At 36.3% G+C, this 18864-nt stretch overlaps 1 protein-coding gene across 6 annotated transcripts in view; it reads left to right on the top strand.

The window, feature by feature from the left end:
* The window catches only part of IL6ST (interleukin 6 cytokine family signal transducer), a 55562-nt gene extending 41792 nt beyond the window's left edge, over positions 1–13770 (top strand). For all 6 annotated transcript variants that reach the window (XM_027041790.2, XM_015072558.3, XM_053223041.1 and 3 more), the window contains 6 exons: positions 600–701; positions 884–1030; positions 1345–1485; positions 4356–4452; positions 8129–8210; positions 8860–13770. In XM_027041790.2, the coding sequence (XP_026897591.1) occupies positions 600–701; positions 884–1030; positions 1345–1485; positions 4356–4452; positions 8129–8210; positions 8860–9597 (1307 nt within the window). In that variant the 3' untranslated portion in view covers positions 9598–13770. The remainder of the gene's footprint in view (positions 1–599; positions 702–883; positions 1031–1344; positions 1486–4355; positions 4453–8128; positions 8211–8859) is intronic.
* The last annotated feature ends 5094 nt before the right edge of the window (positions 13771–18864 follow it).

Genomic DNA, 18864 nt, shown 5'->3' with positions numbered 1-18864 from the left:
AAACTGAGAACAAACGGAGGGTTGATGGGGGGTGGGAGCGAGGGGAGGGTAGGTGATGGGTATCGAAGAGGGCATCTTTTGGGATGAGCACTGAGTGTTGTATGGAAACCAATTTGACAATAAATTTCATATAGTAAATTAAAAAAAATAATATTACTTTCTAGGGGAAATGGCACTAATTCTTTTTTTCCCTGGTTTGACAAACCAGGGCCATTAATGCTTTCCCTGGCTCTTATAAATGGGTCATTAGGCAGTTCTCAGAGAATTAGTTAAGATGTACAATGTCAAACTATAAGACCAATGATAATTTGAGATCAGAGTTTTATAAGTCCTGAATATAAATATAATAAGTACTTTTACTAACAATATATTTTTTAATCTACTGTATTGGCAATAAAAGTAAGCTTTTACTTTAATGAAAAGCTTTATTCAATTAAGCTTGAATCCAGTACACAAAAGGCAATGCTTGCTTAAAAAGCTGTAGTTTTAAAAGAAAAGAAAGTTCAATAGTCATGAAATTTATAATGTAAAGTTAATAATGGAATGTAGACTTTTTTGTTATGTGGGGAAAAATGCTTACTCTCCCATTATTTCTTTAGGGAACCTAGCAGAGAGCAAATGTTATTTGATAACAGTTACTCCAGTATATACTGATGGACCAGGAAGCCCTGAGTCTATAAAGGCATACCTTAAACAAGCTCGTAAGTCCAAATTCATTTTCTTTGAAATATGTTGAGTTTTGTATTAACAAAGACATTTTTTTCTTTTTAAAATAAGGGTATGTCTCATAATGTTCAAATAATATAATTAAATTTTAGTAAATCCTAATGACTTACTAAATCATAGTAATTTTTAGTTATCAAATACTTTTATTCTGTTTTAGCACCTTCCAAAGGACCTACTGTTCGGACGAAAAAAGTGGGGAAAAATGAAGCTGTCTTAGAGTGGGACCAACTTCCTGTTGATGTTCAGAACGGATTTATCCGAAATTATACTATATTTTATAGAACCATCATTGGAAATGAAACTGGTAATAAATTCTATCAGTTATTAAGAATCATTGGTTTTTTTCTTAAGCTTTTAAATGTTGTCTCACCTTTTTATGTTATACATCTTAAGTGTAGTATATTATTCTCAGAAAAGAGACACCTGAGAATATGCCTATTAAAAAAATACTGTGGAAAAAAAAATACTGTGTTGTGCTTATAGAAGAATATTCTGGCAGAGATAAGAAAATTATTTTCTGGAAAATATGTTCCTTTTTAATACTTTTGCAGTGTCAAAAGCCAAATCAAGCAGAAACATTGAGTAGTTAAATAAAGCAGACTTATTGATTTCTTCCAGCTGTGAATGTGGATTCCTCCCACACAGAATATACACTGTCCTCTTTGACCAGTGACACCTTGTACATGGTACGAATGGCAGCATACACAGACGAAGGTGGAAAGGATGGCCCAGAATTCACTTTTACTACACCGAAGTTTGGTAAGAAATAATGACATTTGCTCTTTTCTGCTTCTTTTTTTTAATCAGACTAAATATGGACTTAGTTAATAAGCTAAAATTTTGTTAAAAGTGCATCTTTGGATCCATAGAAATGAATTGTTGGTATTGTATTGTTTATCTGATTTGGATTGTTTCTTTAAACTGTCAAAACTCAGCTCTGTTATTAACTGCTTCTGACTGATTTCGTCTGTACTCTATAAATACCAAAAGAATTTGTGTATCTTTCTAAATGGGTTCATCTTTTCACTGGCAAAAGTCAAATGTGGTCTCTTACCTTCTTGTCTTACTCCTTCTTTTGTAGGCAGGTTATTGGAAAGACTAGTTCACCTTCTCAAGCTCCACTTCCCTTCCTCCAGCTTAGTCTTTAACCCACTGAAATCAGGCTTCCAACCCACCAAGCCACTGAAACCTCCCTAATGTCACTCAGGGAAGGCCTTTTAGTTATCATATCCAGTACATGCTTTTTAGTCTCCTTATTTTTATACTTCTCAGCATTTGACTCGGCTTCTCCATCCTTGAAACTGCCTTTTCCATTGGTTCTTCTCACGTGTGTGTGTGTGTGTGTGTGTGTGTGTGTGTGTGTGTGTATAATAACAACACTCTCCTGAGTCTTCTCCCTTTCTCATACTTCCTTCTCGATCTCTTTTTCTTTTTTCACTTTTTTAAAAAATGGTTTGTATTTTCCATATCACTCTTCTCAGCCCTGTATTTTATCTGCTTATTTAAACTCTCTGTCCGTGACTTCAGTCATCCTCTTTCCCAAATACATTTCTCTTTGTTCCCTGCCACAGCCATCCAACTCTTTGCCAAACCCACAAATTTAGATAAGGATGTGATAAATTTTTTGTTTTCATGAGTCTTTTTTGCTTACATGAGCCAAGTGTAAAATCCTATTGATCATGCCTTCTAATTACTGCTTTTGCATGCCCTTTTGTAATCTCTTTATTTGGTCATATGCTTCTCATTATTTTCTCCATCTTTTCCCAGTGTGTAGCTCTACATTAAGTCCTCACTTTTTCTAGTTCCTCTAACCTCCCTAAAGCATTCTTAAGCTGCATTCTTTCTTGTTCTTCCTACATTTTGAATCATAATAGAAATTACCTTATTTTATCATTTATTTGTAACCCCCACCCCCAGGTACCAACACAGTGAATGCTAAATAGTAAGCTATATTCCTTGTTATTGAATGATGGGTGAATGAGAAAATGAATGAGTGACTACCTAAAATAGATAATAAAAGATCCTGAACTTTGCTGTGATTGCCAAAAATGAATATAGTTTTTAGAATAAGATTTTGTGGTGACATGTTAGTAAAATAAATATCTAACAAGTAATACTTGAAATTGATCTTTAGAAAAAAATAAACCTTTAAAATATTCAACTAATGAAAGTGATATTCATTATAAGAGTAGATTGTGTACTATATAGGCCTTTAGACTATACAGTACAGAGCAGAAGAAAAACCACTCCTAATCCCTCATCCAGAATAATCTCTTAACATATTTATATATCCTTCTATTTTCTATACATACATTTTTCCCCCCAAATTAGATCATACTTGTTAGGATTACTTAATTATCTGCTTTTTTCACTGATCTGTTTATCGTTTTATGGACATATTATGGCTTCTTCATATGGCATGGGCCTTGCTCCCAAAGGACTTTATTTGAAGAAATACAACATAAGTAAAGTAATTAAATGGAAAGGCATTTGGGCCATGTAGACAGTAAATAGAGTAGGAATTTAAAGATAATTTATAGGGGGGAATTTCATCTTCATAGATTATATAGAGGAGTCAGTACTTGAGTCCCCAAAAGTTAGGATGTGGATAAAAAGGAAGAAGAAGGCATCTTAGGACAGATAAGCAAAGGCCCAAGACTTGAAAACATAGTAAGTTTGGCAACAGTAATAACAGGGTCTGCCTGAATTTGATTTGGCACCTATATGAAAACCTCAGTGTTCAAGAGTGAGTATTTGCCAGCCTCCAGTTTATTTCCGAGCATTGATCTGATTTACTGATTTCTATTAGGCTTTGTAGAATATAAAGTTACTTGTAAAGGGATATATGTGGTGCAAAGATTAGACTGAGTAAATAGTATATGACTGCAGTATTACTTTTATAAATTTTTCCCATAAAAGACTACTTCTACTTATAAGGAGGCTGGAGGAGTTAAGTAGAGACAGCCATAAGGTAAATCATTAAAAAATATCTCCAATATAAACTGTCCAATTAGTGATTCATTTGCTCAAGTAAGCCCTCTTTTAAATGCAGGTTGGGAATTATCTAGAAATCTTAGGCTTGTTGATTTTAGGTGATAATATTCCTATTTCTGCCACTCCTTGTACTTAAGATTCTTACAAATTCTTAGCTGTATACCAGATATGCTATCTTTTTGAAAATCTATTAAAAATTTTGCTTGAACCTTTTATTTTTATTCCTTATACAGGATTCCATATTTCCACTTGTGCCCAGCACTCACAGATCGCAAAGATAAGCATTTGTTAAGATTCTGCTGGGTGCAGATCATAAATGTAGTAAATGGTTAGGTTTGAAATTTCTAACTTATTGGATAGATTATCTGTCCAGAAAACTGAACTAGTCATTTTATTCCCGTAACCAACATAGAGTTTATCCTTTCTCTGTGGCCAGGTTACTGTGTCAGGTATAAGCAGCTAGGATATGATTTACCAAGGGGCGCAGGGGTGGCAGAAAACAATCTTTAAGTTTGAAAAGGCTATAAAAACGGGATGGTATTTCATCTTTTCAACAGCCATTTGGTTGGGAAGTTTCATTATTTCTCTTAGCACATGAGTTGACATTTATTTTACTTCTTACCCCTGATTTTTAGCTCAAGGAGAAATTGAAGCCATAGTTGTTCCTGTTTGCCTAGCATTTCTATTGACAACCCTTTTGGGAGTATTGTTCTGCTTTAATAAGCGAGACCTGTAAGTACCCCTATTTGTGTTTTTGCAGTTCTTCCCTACAGGTTTATTGAGCTATAATTTACATGCAGTGAAATTCATTCATTTTAAGTGTATGGTTTGATGAATTTTAATAGCTGCATATGGATATATAACTACCACCACAATCAAGTTAGATACTATTTCTCTTACCCTAAAAAGTTTCCATGGGGCGCCTGCGTGGCGCAGTCGGTTAAGCGTCCGACTTCAGCCAGGTCACGATCTCGCGGTCCGTGAGTTCGAGCCCTGCGTCAGGCTCTGGGCTGATGGCTCAGAGCCTGGAGCCTGTTTCCAATTCTGTGTCTCCCTCTCTCTCTGCCCCTCCCCCGTTCATGCTCTGTGTCTCTCTGTCCCAAAAATAAATAAACGTTGAAAAAAAAAAAAGTTTCCTCATTCTATTTTATCGTCTCTCCTCTCCCTCAACCCCTGGCCCCAAGGTAATCACTGATATGCCTTCTGTGACTGTAGTTTTGCCTTTTCTGAGATTTCATATAAATAGATAATATGTAGTCTTTTTATAGGATGTCTTTCATTTAGCATGTTTTTGAGACTCATCCATGTTGCATATACTAATATTTTTCTATCTTGAATAGTAGTCTGCAGTGTAGATACATCAAAATTTGTTCATCTGTTATGGAAATTCAGGTTGTGTCTTTAATTTGGGGCTATTATGAATAATGTTGCCATGAACATTCATCTACAGATCTTTGCGTAGGTATATGTTATCATTTATCTTGTGTAAGTACATACCTAGTATTGGTATTGCTGGGTAACCTAGGAAGCACATATATAACTTCATAAGAAACTGTTTTTCAAAGCAGGTGTACCATCATGTATTCTCCCCAGCACCGTGAGAGTTCCAGTTGTTACATGGCACTGTTACTTGGCACTGTCAGGGTTTTTATTTTAGCCCCTTGTTATCAGTGTGTAATTTTATCTCACTGTGGTTTTAATTTCTATTTCCCTAGTAAATAGTAATGGATCCTTCCATGTGCCATTTATCTATATTCTTTTGTGATAGATGTTCTGAAATCTTTTGCCCGTTTTTAAATTGAATTGTTTGCTGTAATATTGAGCTGTAAGAGTTCTTTATATATTCTAGTGACAAAATTTTTGTCAAATATGTTGTGGAAAGTCTGGTCTTGTGGCTTTGGCTTCTCGTTTTCTTCACTGTGACTTTAGAAAATGCACGTTTTTAATTTTGATGAGGTGCATGTTATCAGTTTGTGATTCTTGCCTAAGTCATTGTCACAATTGTGTTCTCCTTTATTTTCCTCTGTAACTTAATCATTTTAGCTCTATGTCTGTGATCTATTCAGAATTAATTTTTGTGCATGGTGTGAGGTCAGGGAATTTTTTTTCCATAGATAACTAGTTGTTCGAGCATTATTTACTGAAAATACTTTTTTTCCCATTGTATTGCCTAGATATCTTTGTCAAAATCAATTGTCCATGTAAGTCTGGATTTATTTGTGGACTCTCAATTCTGTTCTATATGTCTATTCGTGCCAGTACCACACAGTCTTGGTTTTTATAGCTCTGTAAGTTTTGAGAGCAGTTAGAATTCTTTTAATAAGTTGTTTTTCAAAATTATTTTGACTAGGTTATTTGGTAAGCTGATATTATTTATATGAAAAGGAAAGTCTTTTTTAAAAAACTGAGTACGGTGCTAATTGAGATTTTATCGACTCAATAAAATTAGGGCAAAAAATACAATCTGAACATGAGTTCACAACATTTATGTCACATGGGTCAGTCCATGAACATGTTAATCTCTTTTGTTTTTAAGTTTATTTATTTTGAGGGGGGAAGGGGCCGAAAGAGGGAGAGAGAGAATCTTAAGCAGGCTCCATCCTGTCAGCATGGAGCCCTATGTAGGGCTCAAACTCACAACTCCGAGATCATGACCTGAGCTGAAATCAAAAGTCAGATGATGCTTAACCAGCTGAGCCACCCAGTCACCCTTGTTAATTTCTCTTTGTCTAGGTTTTCTTTTTCTTTTGCACTGTTATATGGTTTTCAGTGGGTAGGCCTTGTACTATGTTAAATTTATTCCTAAATGTTTTTTATACAACTGTAAATGGCATTTTTAGAAATTTTTATTTTCTAATTGTTCATTGCTAGAAATAGAAATGCAATTAATTTTGTTTTAATATAATGACCTTGTATACTAAGACCTTGGCAAGTTCATTTACTCTAGTACCTTTTTGGGTCCCTAAGCATTTTCCACATACATAGTCATACTGCTTAGTAAAGATGGTTATTCTGATGTTTATCCTTTCAGTTATTTTTCTTACTATACTGGTTAAGTAGTAACTCTGCATTATTCCCAATTTTAAGGGAGAAAGCATTCAGTCTCTGACCATTGCATGTGATGTTGATTTTAAGTTGAGGAAGTTCTCTTATATTTTTTTCCTGAGAGTTTTTGTCATGATCGGGTCAATTTTGTCAGATGCTTTTTTGTCATCTGTTGAGATGATCATACGATTTTTCTCTTTCCTACATGTATATGGTGAATTTTATTCATTGGTTTTTTTCCACATGTTAAACTGTCCTTGCATTTCTTAGACTGTCTGGATTCAGTATGTTAATTTTTGCATTTATGCTTCATGAGTGATATTGGTTCTTTTTGGTGGTGTGTTCATTTACTTTTGCAATCAAGGGGATACTGATGACCTCATAAAATGAACGGTCTCCTCAAATTAATGGGGACACCCTACCTTCTCTATTTTCTAGGAGAGTTTATATAGTATTCATAGTATTTCTGTTGAAGTGTTTGCTAGAATTCACAAAGCCAGTTTGAGCCTGAGATTTTCTTTGTGGGAAGAATGTTAATTTAAAAATTCAGTTTCTTGCAGTGCCTGGGTGGCTTAGTCAGTTAAGCTTCTGACTTTGGCTTAGGTCGTGATCTCAAGGCTCGTGGGTTCAAGCCCCTCCCTCATCGGGCTCTGTGCTGATAGCTGAGAGCCTGGAGACTGTTTCAGATTCTGTGGCTCCCTCTCTCTGCCCCTACCCTGCTCTCTCTCTCTCTCTCTCTCTCTCAAAAATAAACATTAAAAAAATTTTAACTCAATTTCTTTATGTAAAACAACTAAAATTTTTTTAAGTCTCTTTCATGGAATTCATCCATTAGTTGGTCTTTTGTTTAGGTTGTTAACTTCATTATTTTTTACATTACACGTAGATTTTATAGTTGTTTGCACAGGAGAGTCAGTCTGTTAGGATCTTATTACTCCGTTTTGTTTTTGTATTTGAACTTACTCTCAAGATGACTCACTTCCTGTATACTTATACACACTTAGGGACCTCTAACTTTGGACTAGGAACTATACTGAGGTAAATATTCTTGTGAAAAAATCAAATTTATCATTTTACCTGGTGGCTATGTGAAAATGTGTTATGTGGTTTTAGTTGGAAATTGAACGTATTTGCTTCTTTTGTTGTTGCGAGGGGGGTGTACTTTAAGGTTTTGTGACTTTATTCCACTTTTTGATTGGTTTCTATTGTAGAATTTTATTTCAGTTTTTTAAATTGAATGCTGATTACTAGCCTTATTAGTAGTTTTTCATTACGACTAGATTAAGCTCATGTTTGGAATTAGGGACTGTTCATTATTTATTACATGTGGTTCCACAGATACTTTATTTCTTTTTCTCTCCAGAATTAAAAAACATATCTGGCCTAATGTTCCAGATCCTTCAAAGAGTCATATTGCCCAGTGGTCACCTCATACACCTCCTAGGGTAAGATAAAGTGTTTCTGACTTGTTTATACATGGACATTTCAGAGTATTTTTATAGAGTTGAACCAAATGATAAGACCAAATTGAAAAGTAAATGATAAAATATTATCATAGCATATTCTTATATTCCTTATTCTATTCAGTAAACATGAAAAATACTTCATTGAACTTGCAAATTGAAAACTTAATATGTAAATACTCCTATATGGTAAATGTTGTAAGGCAAGCATTTTGTATTGGATATTAAAATCAAATTTAACAGTCTACCAGTTTCATACTGTTGCAGTGATTTCTAGAAACCTAGACTAAATTCTTTGAACTTTTCATGTTTTCTACTTTTTAGTCAATCCTCAACTCTAGTCTAGTAATGAAATACTGTATATACACCAGTAGCTTATCAAAATTTAACAGTTGATTGGGAATTCTGAGGAAGTCCACTCTGATTCATACTTCTTAGAATCATTTCACAGTATCTGTAGTTGAGCTAGTTGACAGTGCTTAGTGATACAGATTATGTCCGCACCAAATTACTGAGAAGTTTCAGAGATGCATTTCTCTGTGGCTTTAACTAGAATTTGCCATATATATTTCATAGTTTCTAAATGAACCTATGCCATAGGTAATAATAAATTTTTTTCTTTCTTTCTTAGCATAATTTTAATTCAAAAGATCAGATTTACTCAGATGGCAATTTCACTGATGTAAGTGTTGTGGAGATAGAAGCAGCAAATGACAAAAAGCCTTTTCCAGAAGATCTGAAATCACTGGACTTATTCAAGAAGGAAAAAATCAGTACTGAAGGACACAGCAGTGGTATTGGAGGTTCATCGTGCATGTCCTCCTCTAGGCCAAGCATTTCTAGCAGTGATGAAAATGAGTCTGCCCAGAACACTTCAGGCACCGTCCAGTATTCCACAGTGGTGCACAGTGGCTACAGACACCAGGTTCCATCTGTCCAAGTCTTCTCAAGATCCGAGTCCACCCAGCCCTTGTTAGATTCTGAAGAGCGGCCAGAAGATCTACAGCTGGTAGATAACACAGATAGCAGTGTTGGCAATTTGCCCAGGCAACAGTATTTCAAACAAAACTGCAGTCAACGTGAAACCAGTCCAGATATTTCACATTTTGAAAGGTCAAAGCAAGTTTCGTCAGTCAATGAAGAAGATTTTGTTAGACTCAAACAGCAGATTTCAGATATTTCACAGTCCTGTGGATCTGGGCAAATGAAAATGTTTCAAGAAATTTCTGTAGCAGATGCTTTTGGTCTACATACTGAGGGACAGGTAGAGAGATTTGAAACAGTTGGGATGGAGGCTGCAGTTGATGAAGGAATGTCTAAAAGCTACTTACCGCAAACTGTCAGACGAGGTGGCTACATGCCTCAGTGAAAGACTGGTTCCTGTTAAAACTTCACCAGTACCTATAAACTAAAGCTAACTTTAACTGTTATTTCAGAGAAAAATAATCTTCGCTCACTGAAGATGATCATTTGCCCTTAAGGACAACAGTAAACTGTCCTCCCACATGGGCTGTTTCCCTTCCAGAATATCTGGGATTCTACTTTCAAGCACTACATAAACTGACTTCATCCTCTAAATAGCTGAATGATTTTGTGCTGTTTCAGGATGTTTGCACTGAAGAAAAACAGAAAGCTTGTCTGAAATTTATAAAGTAAAATTTTCTGTAGCTAGACAACAGATGGTCTTTAAATAATAAGCAGTGATGTATTTAGCACAGCTCTACTGATTTTAATGAGAATAGTCACCAAATAAAGTGGCTGAGATGGACTGAAGATAAAAAATTAGATGAGCAAGGTCTAGACCCTCTACTTTAGCTGACAGCGTAAGGAGAGTATTAGGTAGCATAACTGTATGAACCCAGTTTTTGTTGTCTGACCAAAAGCAAAAAAAACAGTGGGTTGAATTACAATCTTGCCAACATGAAATATTAGACATTCTCTTCTGTTGGTGTAATGATGCCAGCTACTAGATAAATGGAATTCTAGAGTTTTAATTTTGCAGATTAAAAAATATATTTTTGAACATTTATATCATAACTAAATTTTCAAAAATTTGCTTTATGTTGTTATTCACAATCTGTTTGAAGATCCATTTCACAAATTCAGCAGTTAAGAGTGCCCAGTTAAAAAACTAGCAATGAATGCCAAAGTAGCTTAACCATTTTAAAAATTCTTTGCCATTTATAGACTCGCCATTTTTCTGTATATATAAACATTGACCTTTTTGGTAAAACTTTAGAGAATTTGGTTGATGAAGCACTTTATACAATATATCTTCAACTTAAAATGTGTTTTAATATGCTTTGTTTTTAAGTAGGCCAAGATTGGAAGGTTTTTTTTTTCTAGATGTTCGAAGCAAACTGAGAACACATGGGCACTACTTACCAAAATAAAACCCTATCCAGAAATGTACATATTGATGTTAATATCACAGGGAACACCCTGTTGTGGAGGCACTTAATGATGAGATAGTATTTTAACACCTGCTAGGTCTGAGGTAGGTGGAACTTAGTTCCACATTGTGATTTAAAGAGACTTTAAACCTCTTCCCACAAGTTCTCTTCTTCCCAGAGAGAAGTGAGCCAGGGCTCCAGAGTTTAGCACTAACCACACTTTCACATTTATGCCCTACCCTACCCACCACATTTGATAGGAGGCAAGGGCTAAAGACAGGGGCTAAGTGAAAATTTTTGATACGTCATTAGTAGTTGACTAGTGTTATCAAGTAGTTTTGCAGAAAGTATGTTACAGTTTTTTGTCATATTTAAGTCACAAAAACCAGGCCCACTTAAAATGGTTTATAGAGGTTATTCAAGAATAAAAGGCTAAAAGAAGTTGCTCTACATTTACAGTTGAAATCTAATTCTGCTCATTATATATGATTCTGTACATATTAGACTTCCTGTTAACAGTTTATACTTTGTAGTCTTGCTTGATGTGTTTCAGAGTTCTTTCATACACAGGGTCTTTGTGATACAGGGCAGGTGCAACATGAGATTGGTAGAAAGGATGAGAAGTAGATGAGGAAGACTGGGCACAGAGAAATCTACAGAGAAGTCACACTATAAGATAATGTCACCGCCACCATTTAAGTTGGTCAAAGCCTGATCCAAATCAGGATTAGATTTATCTTGCTAAGAATCTGTCAAGAAGTTTTTATCAGTTATATTTTTCATTTCCTCCAAGTAAGTAGTCATGTTATTGTCATCATGTTCAGCTATAACTTTCCTCATGATAAACAGCAGTGTTACAAAGAATTCGAGTGTGAAGTTTGTACATGGGGAGCACTTAGAATATGCAGACTCCTAATCTAAGGGGGAGGAGAATGAAGTCATTTAAGAAAGAACATTATATAAGCAACCCTATTGGTGGAAAACTTGTATAGAAAATGGTACCCTGAGTGAATGCCCCCCAGCTGCAAGAGCACTTTACACATACTAGATTGTTACTATACAGATAATCCAATCAGAAAATGTAGATTGGATTACCAGTATGTGATGTACATCTTTTGCCCAGATAAAGACAAGCATTCATGAAACTTGTTTCAAGTACAAAATTACCTTCCTGAGCCATGTCTTAGGATAATTTGTTTTGAGGCATGTAAATTGTATTTTAGGTAAGCAGAGAAGTGGATCTGGTTTATGTGAAAATTAGTCTATATATAAGCAGTGGATGGGTTACTCAGATGTTTAGTATCCCAAAATTTCCTTTAAAGTAACACTGGCACATCAGAAAAAAAGCCTCTCTGTAGACAAAACTAATACACTGCTTCTGATGCGCTCATACAGGATTAAAAAATAAGCATATATGCCACATGTATTGTTATAATTTGACTATTAGTTACTGGTATGTTGGTACCCTACTTCAAGCCAGCAGTGATCAGTCACGGCACTCAAGAACATACTGTGTAAGTAGAAGCAGGGTAAAAAGCAAAACCATTCATATATTCTGTGTTCACATCTACCTAGCTGTTCATTTAATTGCAACTTTACACATGAAGTTACCTGGTCTTCCTAGCTTACTGTGAAGTTAAAGGTTAATGAAATAGAAATATACTTGTAAAACATTAATTTATGAAAGCTCATCCTTAAAGTAGAACAGCTAAAATAGCTTTGTAAGTAGAAATCAAATTTTTAAAAATGGTTAGTTTCTATCCACATAGTTAACTAATTAAAATCATGACCAATGTAGGAGTAGAATAATCCTGTTGTACAATTCCCTAAAATATTTCTTTTAACTGGCACATATTGACCAAGCGTAAATCAAGTGGAGGAGCTCTTCCTCCGTTCTATTCCACATCATTCTCCTATGTTTGGTTTAAGAATAAATTTTTAAACCATACACTTCTGTTGTTTTGTTGAAATGGGTCAAATGTCAATATAGTAAGCTACATAAAAATTTTAAAGGTCAGTTGTTAAAAATTACTGGGATAGCTTTCTGTTGCAGGTCGTGTTCAATTCTACTGCCCAAGATTGCTTTAAAAAAAATTATTGCACTTTTCTATAAAATGAGAATATGGAGCCATAAAATGGCAAGCTATTTATGTTTAACCTAAAATTGGTCGTGGTCGGGATGCCTGGCTGGCTCAGAAAAGCATGTGACTCTTGATCTTGGGGTTATAGGTTCAAGCAAGCCCTATGCTGAGAGAAGACATAACTAAAAAAAAAAAAAAAAAATTTGAAATCCATGACAATGACCCAATTTTATTTTTAAAAGAAGGTATAAAGTAGCAACTGGTCTTTGACAGCAGATCCTTTTCAGAATATTTATAAACAGAATTCGGATGCAAGTCAAAACTTTCTAGAGCCAAATGTACTGTCTTTTGGATTAATCTTTTTTTTGTATGTGCTACTATTATGCAGTAGTGTGATATTATACTATACATTTCGTTAAAAAGAAAAAGAAGACCACCTGGGATGAGCTCTTGTGTTGTCCATTTGTTCCTAAATTTTTAAGAGCTTTTTGCCATCAGTAGCTCCTTCAGGTGGGCTAGTTTAACTTCATTACCAAGTGCTTTAAAGTTAATGATGAAAATGCATTGAAGACCATGGAGAGAAATGTTCTACATCTTTTATCCCTTAAAGACCAGTTTTGTCTGAATGGTAACTACATGTTTCAAGTGGTGTAACATGAATACCAAAATGTGATGTCAGATGGTTACTTTAAAGGCAGTTATTTGAAAATCCTTTAGTCTTAACATGTTTATTGAATATACTCTAAGTGTGCAATTTGCTAGTACTACAATACAGTGATTAGCATTAGGTATGTATTCTCTTTATATCTTAGCTATGTCCCTTTTACTTGTAAGTGCAATCCTCTCAAGTTCACTTGCTCTTTTACCCCTACGTAGTCTACCTTCGTGTAGAAGGCTTGTCTAGAGAGAGTAAGTATTTTTACCTCTACAGTGAATTGCATGTGCTAATTGTTACCATAGCTATCGGTCTTATGTTGACGTAACTCTAAATGTTATTGTAAACGTTGCCTATGTATCCGCTCTAATCCTTTAAGTAAATTTAAGAAATAAATTCTTGTTTAAATTTTTTTTCTGTGTATGATCACTATAATTGGATGTCATTACACATAATGTTTGAGATACCAGTATTTGTCACTATTGCTCTAGGGTCTTAGTGTAAACTAGATGCCTTCAGAGGGTTCTGTGGCTTTTTAAATGTTCGTTTAGCATAATGGAATAGGTTTTAGAAGAAAATTGATACACTGTCTTGGTCTTAGTAACAAAGTATGGACTGAGAGATTGTAAATTTGGAAAACTGGTAAATGAATTTTCCAAGATGAGTTCTGGAATCCCAATATCCTGCCACCTCCCAGTGGTTGTTTTTTGTTTTGTTTTGTTTTCTATTAGGGTGCCAGGGACCAACCAAGTACAGAGGTAATGTGCCATCTAGTGGCCAGTCTGTAGCCACACTGCTGGAGTCTCATCCTTATTAACAATGAGGCCTGAAGCCAGCAGACATACATCACACTGCCATCCCAAGATTGCTGAGTAGTAGTATGTGAAACTCAGTGAACAGTTCCACTTGGAAGAAAATCTGGACAATTAGATTTGTACATCTTCACCCCTTAACTTCATCCTTTCATGTGTGTACTATAGGTTACAGAAATAATATCTTGGCTTTGAGCTAAGTGTTCCTTTGTTTAAAATCCTTCATTTGGCTCTACCAGGCTCAGCCTGACTTCTTTATGGTACCTTTTGTCTTATCCTAATTTATATTAAGCATCCAACACATCCTGCTTCCAGAAGGAGTTACCTCAAAGCATTGTTTCCCTAGCCCAGGGGCAGAAAACAACTTTAACTTTTGGTTTAAGCTTTTTTCTCTTTAAAGTTAATATAAAACACGCCTTCCAGTTTCAAAATACAAATCTAAAACTTAGTACAACGGTGAATGCACTTGTACATACACATTTAAGTCCTATGCTTTGGCTAGTTAGTCCAAGTAAGCAGAAGAGCAGGATGAAAGCTGAACAGAGGTAGAAAAAGAAGAGAGTGCAGGGAAGCAGAGGGAAGTGCAAGCCACCAAATCCAGGCCCTTGTTCCTGTTGCTGCTTGGAGTCTCAATAGCTTAAAATGGTTCTATGTCCACTGAGGAGAAAAATAGGTCTTTAAATTCAAAGTTCAACATTTTTTTTTATAATTATTCTCTCCCAACTGTTACGGATTTTAAACAAATGATGTGGCAGAGCTTGGTTTCAGAAATCTGTGGACATTCAAAATCTGATTCTTTTACATTTATCCTTTGTCACTATGGTTATGTCAACATGCCAGAAAGGTCTAACTAGAAGGGTATTATACCTGAACGTGTTTTAGTGAGAATTCTCTCCCACTTAATGGTATTTCTGTATCCACTTATGCATTTGTATGAAACTGGAATCTTACTGGTATAACATGATGGAATATATAGTAGGAATCCTCACACACAAAAGTAAAAGGGGAAAAAAAAAACTACCTCAGATGAAGTGTCTCTCCCACCGCCTTATCCAGGGCTGTATACAATCCTTTAGAGATAGAGTAGGCAGAGTAACCCAGCCATCAATTTTTCCCCAAGAGACCTACCTTTGGACTCAGACTGGACACCCTTTGCTAGGAAAATCTTAATGAATTGTCCGTGCTACAACCAGTAAGTACATTTGAATCCTGTCCGTATAGGAAACTTTTCCATGCAGTTTTGGCTAAATTCAGGAGAAGCCTATTGTTCAGTGATAGCTTTTAAATGAATGAATACAAATTTCTCTGGAATTTGGTTCTGTAAGCTTCCACGAAGGGGATCATGTCTTTAAATTAATGGCTTAAAGCAATATTTAAGTAAAAAGGCACTCAAAGGCACTGATATTCTCACAACAGAAAACCTAATTCAGCATGAGCATTCAAAGAATGAAAAGGGCAGTCACTCTTTAGTCACTGTGGATTTGGCCCCTTCTTCAATCTAGACTTACAAACACCTAGGCTACCCAGCTGAAATCAGAGCCTAGAAAACGACCCATGAAAAATTCAAACTTCCAAATTTACAATTTTGACTAGAAATCGGCTCCTCATGTTGCTGGGGTGCACATTCCCTGCACACCCAAGACATTTCTCATTACCTACTGTGCCACAGGCTGCTGCGGGCATATAAACTCGATCAAATACATACCATCTATAAAATACTCATTTGGGGTCATTAAATCCTTAAAAACTCTCACAAGGTAAGGAGCATCTGGGTGGCTAAGTGGGTTAAGCATCTGACTGCAGCTCAGGTCATGAACTCACGGTTTATGGGTTTGGGCCCCACATCGGGCTCATGGCTGACAGTTCAGAGCCTGGAGCCTGCTTCAGATTCTGTGTCTCCTTCTCTCTCTGCTCTTCCCCCCTTTCAGGCAGGCGTGCTCTCTCAAAAGTAAACATTAAAAAAAAAAAGGTAAGTATCAACATTATTGACAGACACAGTCTCAGGTTTAACAACTTGCTCAGGGTTGTATGCTAGACAAAAAGGAGAATGGTGTCCCAACTCTAACTGACCCCAAAGCCCAGATTCTTTGCTGTGTATACCAACTGTCCCCAAATGCTTTTAGTGAAAACCTTGATGATCAGCATGTCCGTGGCTGGCTTGCACAGTGACTCACTTGCTTCTTAAACCTTGCTAACTCTTCTGAGTTTCTCTCCCTTTTCCTCATCCCTGCCTTCTCATCACCAACTATCGCCCTCAAGCTTCCCCCTCCCCAGCCCTTAGCCCAGAGCAATGTTTCTCAATCAGGATCCCTTTAAGTCCTCATCTGAGTTAGCTCTGAAGCCAGCCTTCCCCCACTCCCTGCTCATGCATTTGCTCTAAGCCCATAAAGCAATACCTAAAAGGGAGATCAATGTACTGGAATTTAAATAAAAACTTATGAAAGGAAATGAAATGAAACGAAACAAATGGGAGGGACATGTGTCCCTCTTTCCTCAGCAGAATGCATTTTAACAAAACTCCTACAGTTTCATGTGGCCAAAGAAAAAGTCATCCAATGGTGGAATCTGGGCCCCTGCAGCTAGTGACAAAAGGAGGCAGGACACCTTTCCTGGGTGCTCAGTTCACACTCCTCCTATCCCATGCCATTCTGCTACAGACTGCCCACATCAGCCACCATGTGCACATAACCATCCGCATTTGTCTACCTCTGGGGTCTCTCCTTCAGGGTGGCTTCCAGCTGCTCCCATCCATCTCCTGCCGATCCACTAGGGGGCATCACTGGCAACATGAAAGGCTTGCTGCTGTCCAACTATTCTGACCCAATGGCCAACATTTGGTTTTTCTGGCTCCATCGTCTTACCTGGTCTGCCGTGCCTCTATTTCCAGCTTCATGTAGGCTCTTCTCTAGATATACACTCTCCAGTTGCTGGAACACACTGTTTTCTCTTACCTTCTACCCTGTGATTTCTTCTCAAATGTTCTAGTTCCAGTCCTTTGCTTAGTGAGAAAATTCTTCTTAATGAAGAAGAGACTCAAACGGATCCTCCTGAGTGAGACCATTTGTTCATCTCCTCCTTCTTCCCAGACTTAAGGGCCTTCTGTTTCCTGAGACCACACTGATGGCCAGTTTTTGTCTCTCTCTGACCTAGGATCCACATCCCATGGAGGAAGGTTCCCTGTTTTTTTGTTTGTTTTCATCTCTGAGTCTCTGGCACCTAGTATGCTAGGGAGATATAGGTGCTTGGTAAATCTTGCTTAGAAGAAGAAATGAGGGCATGAGTAGAAGAGATTTCCAAATTTGTTAATGTTTTTTTTTTTTTTTTTACCACCTGTCTCGGGTTGAGATTTGCCCTCTTCTCCACCTCCAACATGAAAGCATCTCCTAATTCCCATTCTTATCCACCAAGGGCTTAAAAACTTTTTTAAAGTAACATATACACTCAGCGAGTTGAAAAACAAAAACTCAAGATGGATCCTTATAAACATCTTGTTCTATCTCCTCATTCCACAGACGAGGACCATGAGAAAACAGACAAGTGAATGTTCCCACACCACAAGAGGGAAAAACTCAATTTGGAAGGGTTATAGCAGAAAAAGACAATAGCCCTGTTCTAAGAAATTATTTTCTGGAGAGGAAGATGAAATAAACACTTAGGATTAGCCTTAGCCTTAAAAAAGAGTAAGTGGGGGTTGAGTAAACCAGGTTCTTAGTTACCTCAGGGCTTGAATATAGTGCAGCCCCAAATACGGAGTGATCTCCCTATTTTTCAGTGAGATCTAAAGAAAATTTTTGAACATGAATGTATAAATTTTATAAATGTTGATTAAAGAGCTGGATGTCTACCTATAGTTGCTGTTTTAAATTAGACAATATCCAAAACAGGAATATAAAATATTGACTTTTTCACTCATAAAATAACTCTATCCACATCTTTGCATGCTCATGGATAATAGTTTTCCTTGTCATCACCAGTATCTCTTTTTGAATCATCAGCATGGTTTTCCAGGGCTCATCCTTGTCACTTCCACTTAGTTGTCTGAGACACAGCGTGATGAAGCTGTCACTGGAAACACTTTGCTAAGTCTTAAGTTTCCACTTGTGTTAATATTAACAGTTACCCAATTATCTCAGATGTGCATATGTATCATCTCCGTAAGGTAACTGCTTACCATTTGCTTTTTAAAAGGGTCTTTAATAAACTTGTTTAAATTTAAATCAAATATATTTAATAGTGATATCATACCAAAGGAGTAATTACTCAATCTTTGGGGTTTGCTTCTGGCTCCTTTCATGGCAATTCTTCCGGTGATCTCCACCAAAACTCCCGAACTAAGCATGATTGAGGTCATTTTGGTGAATGGGTCTTTCCCAAACACTCTTATTTTCAAAGTAATTGAGAGATAATCTGTAATAAGAGACACTTTTCTGGGAAATTATTTTCAGGAAAACACTCATTTTATATTCAGGCAAAAATCTGTTCATCAGGCATGCCTTCCTGGAAGAAAAAAACTTCCTATAAAACTCTGAAGAAGTTATGGGCATGGACGAGTTAGAGAGGGACACGTATATGCACACTGTTCTCAAGGTAATGCTGCCTCACTGCTACAGTCAGACTCGACTATAAATCTTTCTGTCACATAAGATTTAAATTTCAAAGCTGGACAAAAGGAATTTTGTTGACCTCTCTAGCATG

The sequence above is a fragment of the Acinonyx jubatus genome, chromosome A1, assembly GCF_027475565.1.
Source record: "Acinonyx jubatus isolate Ajub_Pintada_27869175 chromosome A1, VMU_Ajub_asm_v1.0, whole genome shotgun sequence".
NCBI classification, from domain to species: domain Eukaryota; kingdom Metazoa; phylum Chordata; class Mammalia; order Carnivora; family Felidae; genus Acinonyx; species Acinonyx jubatus.
The sequence above is the reverse complement of the archived record's forward strand: the minus strand, read 5'-3'. Positions and strand labels throughout refer to the sequence as shown.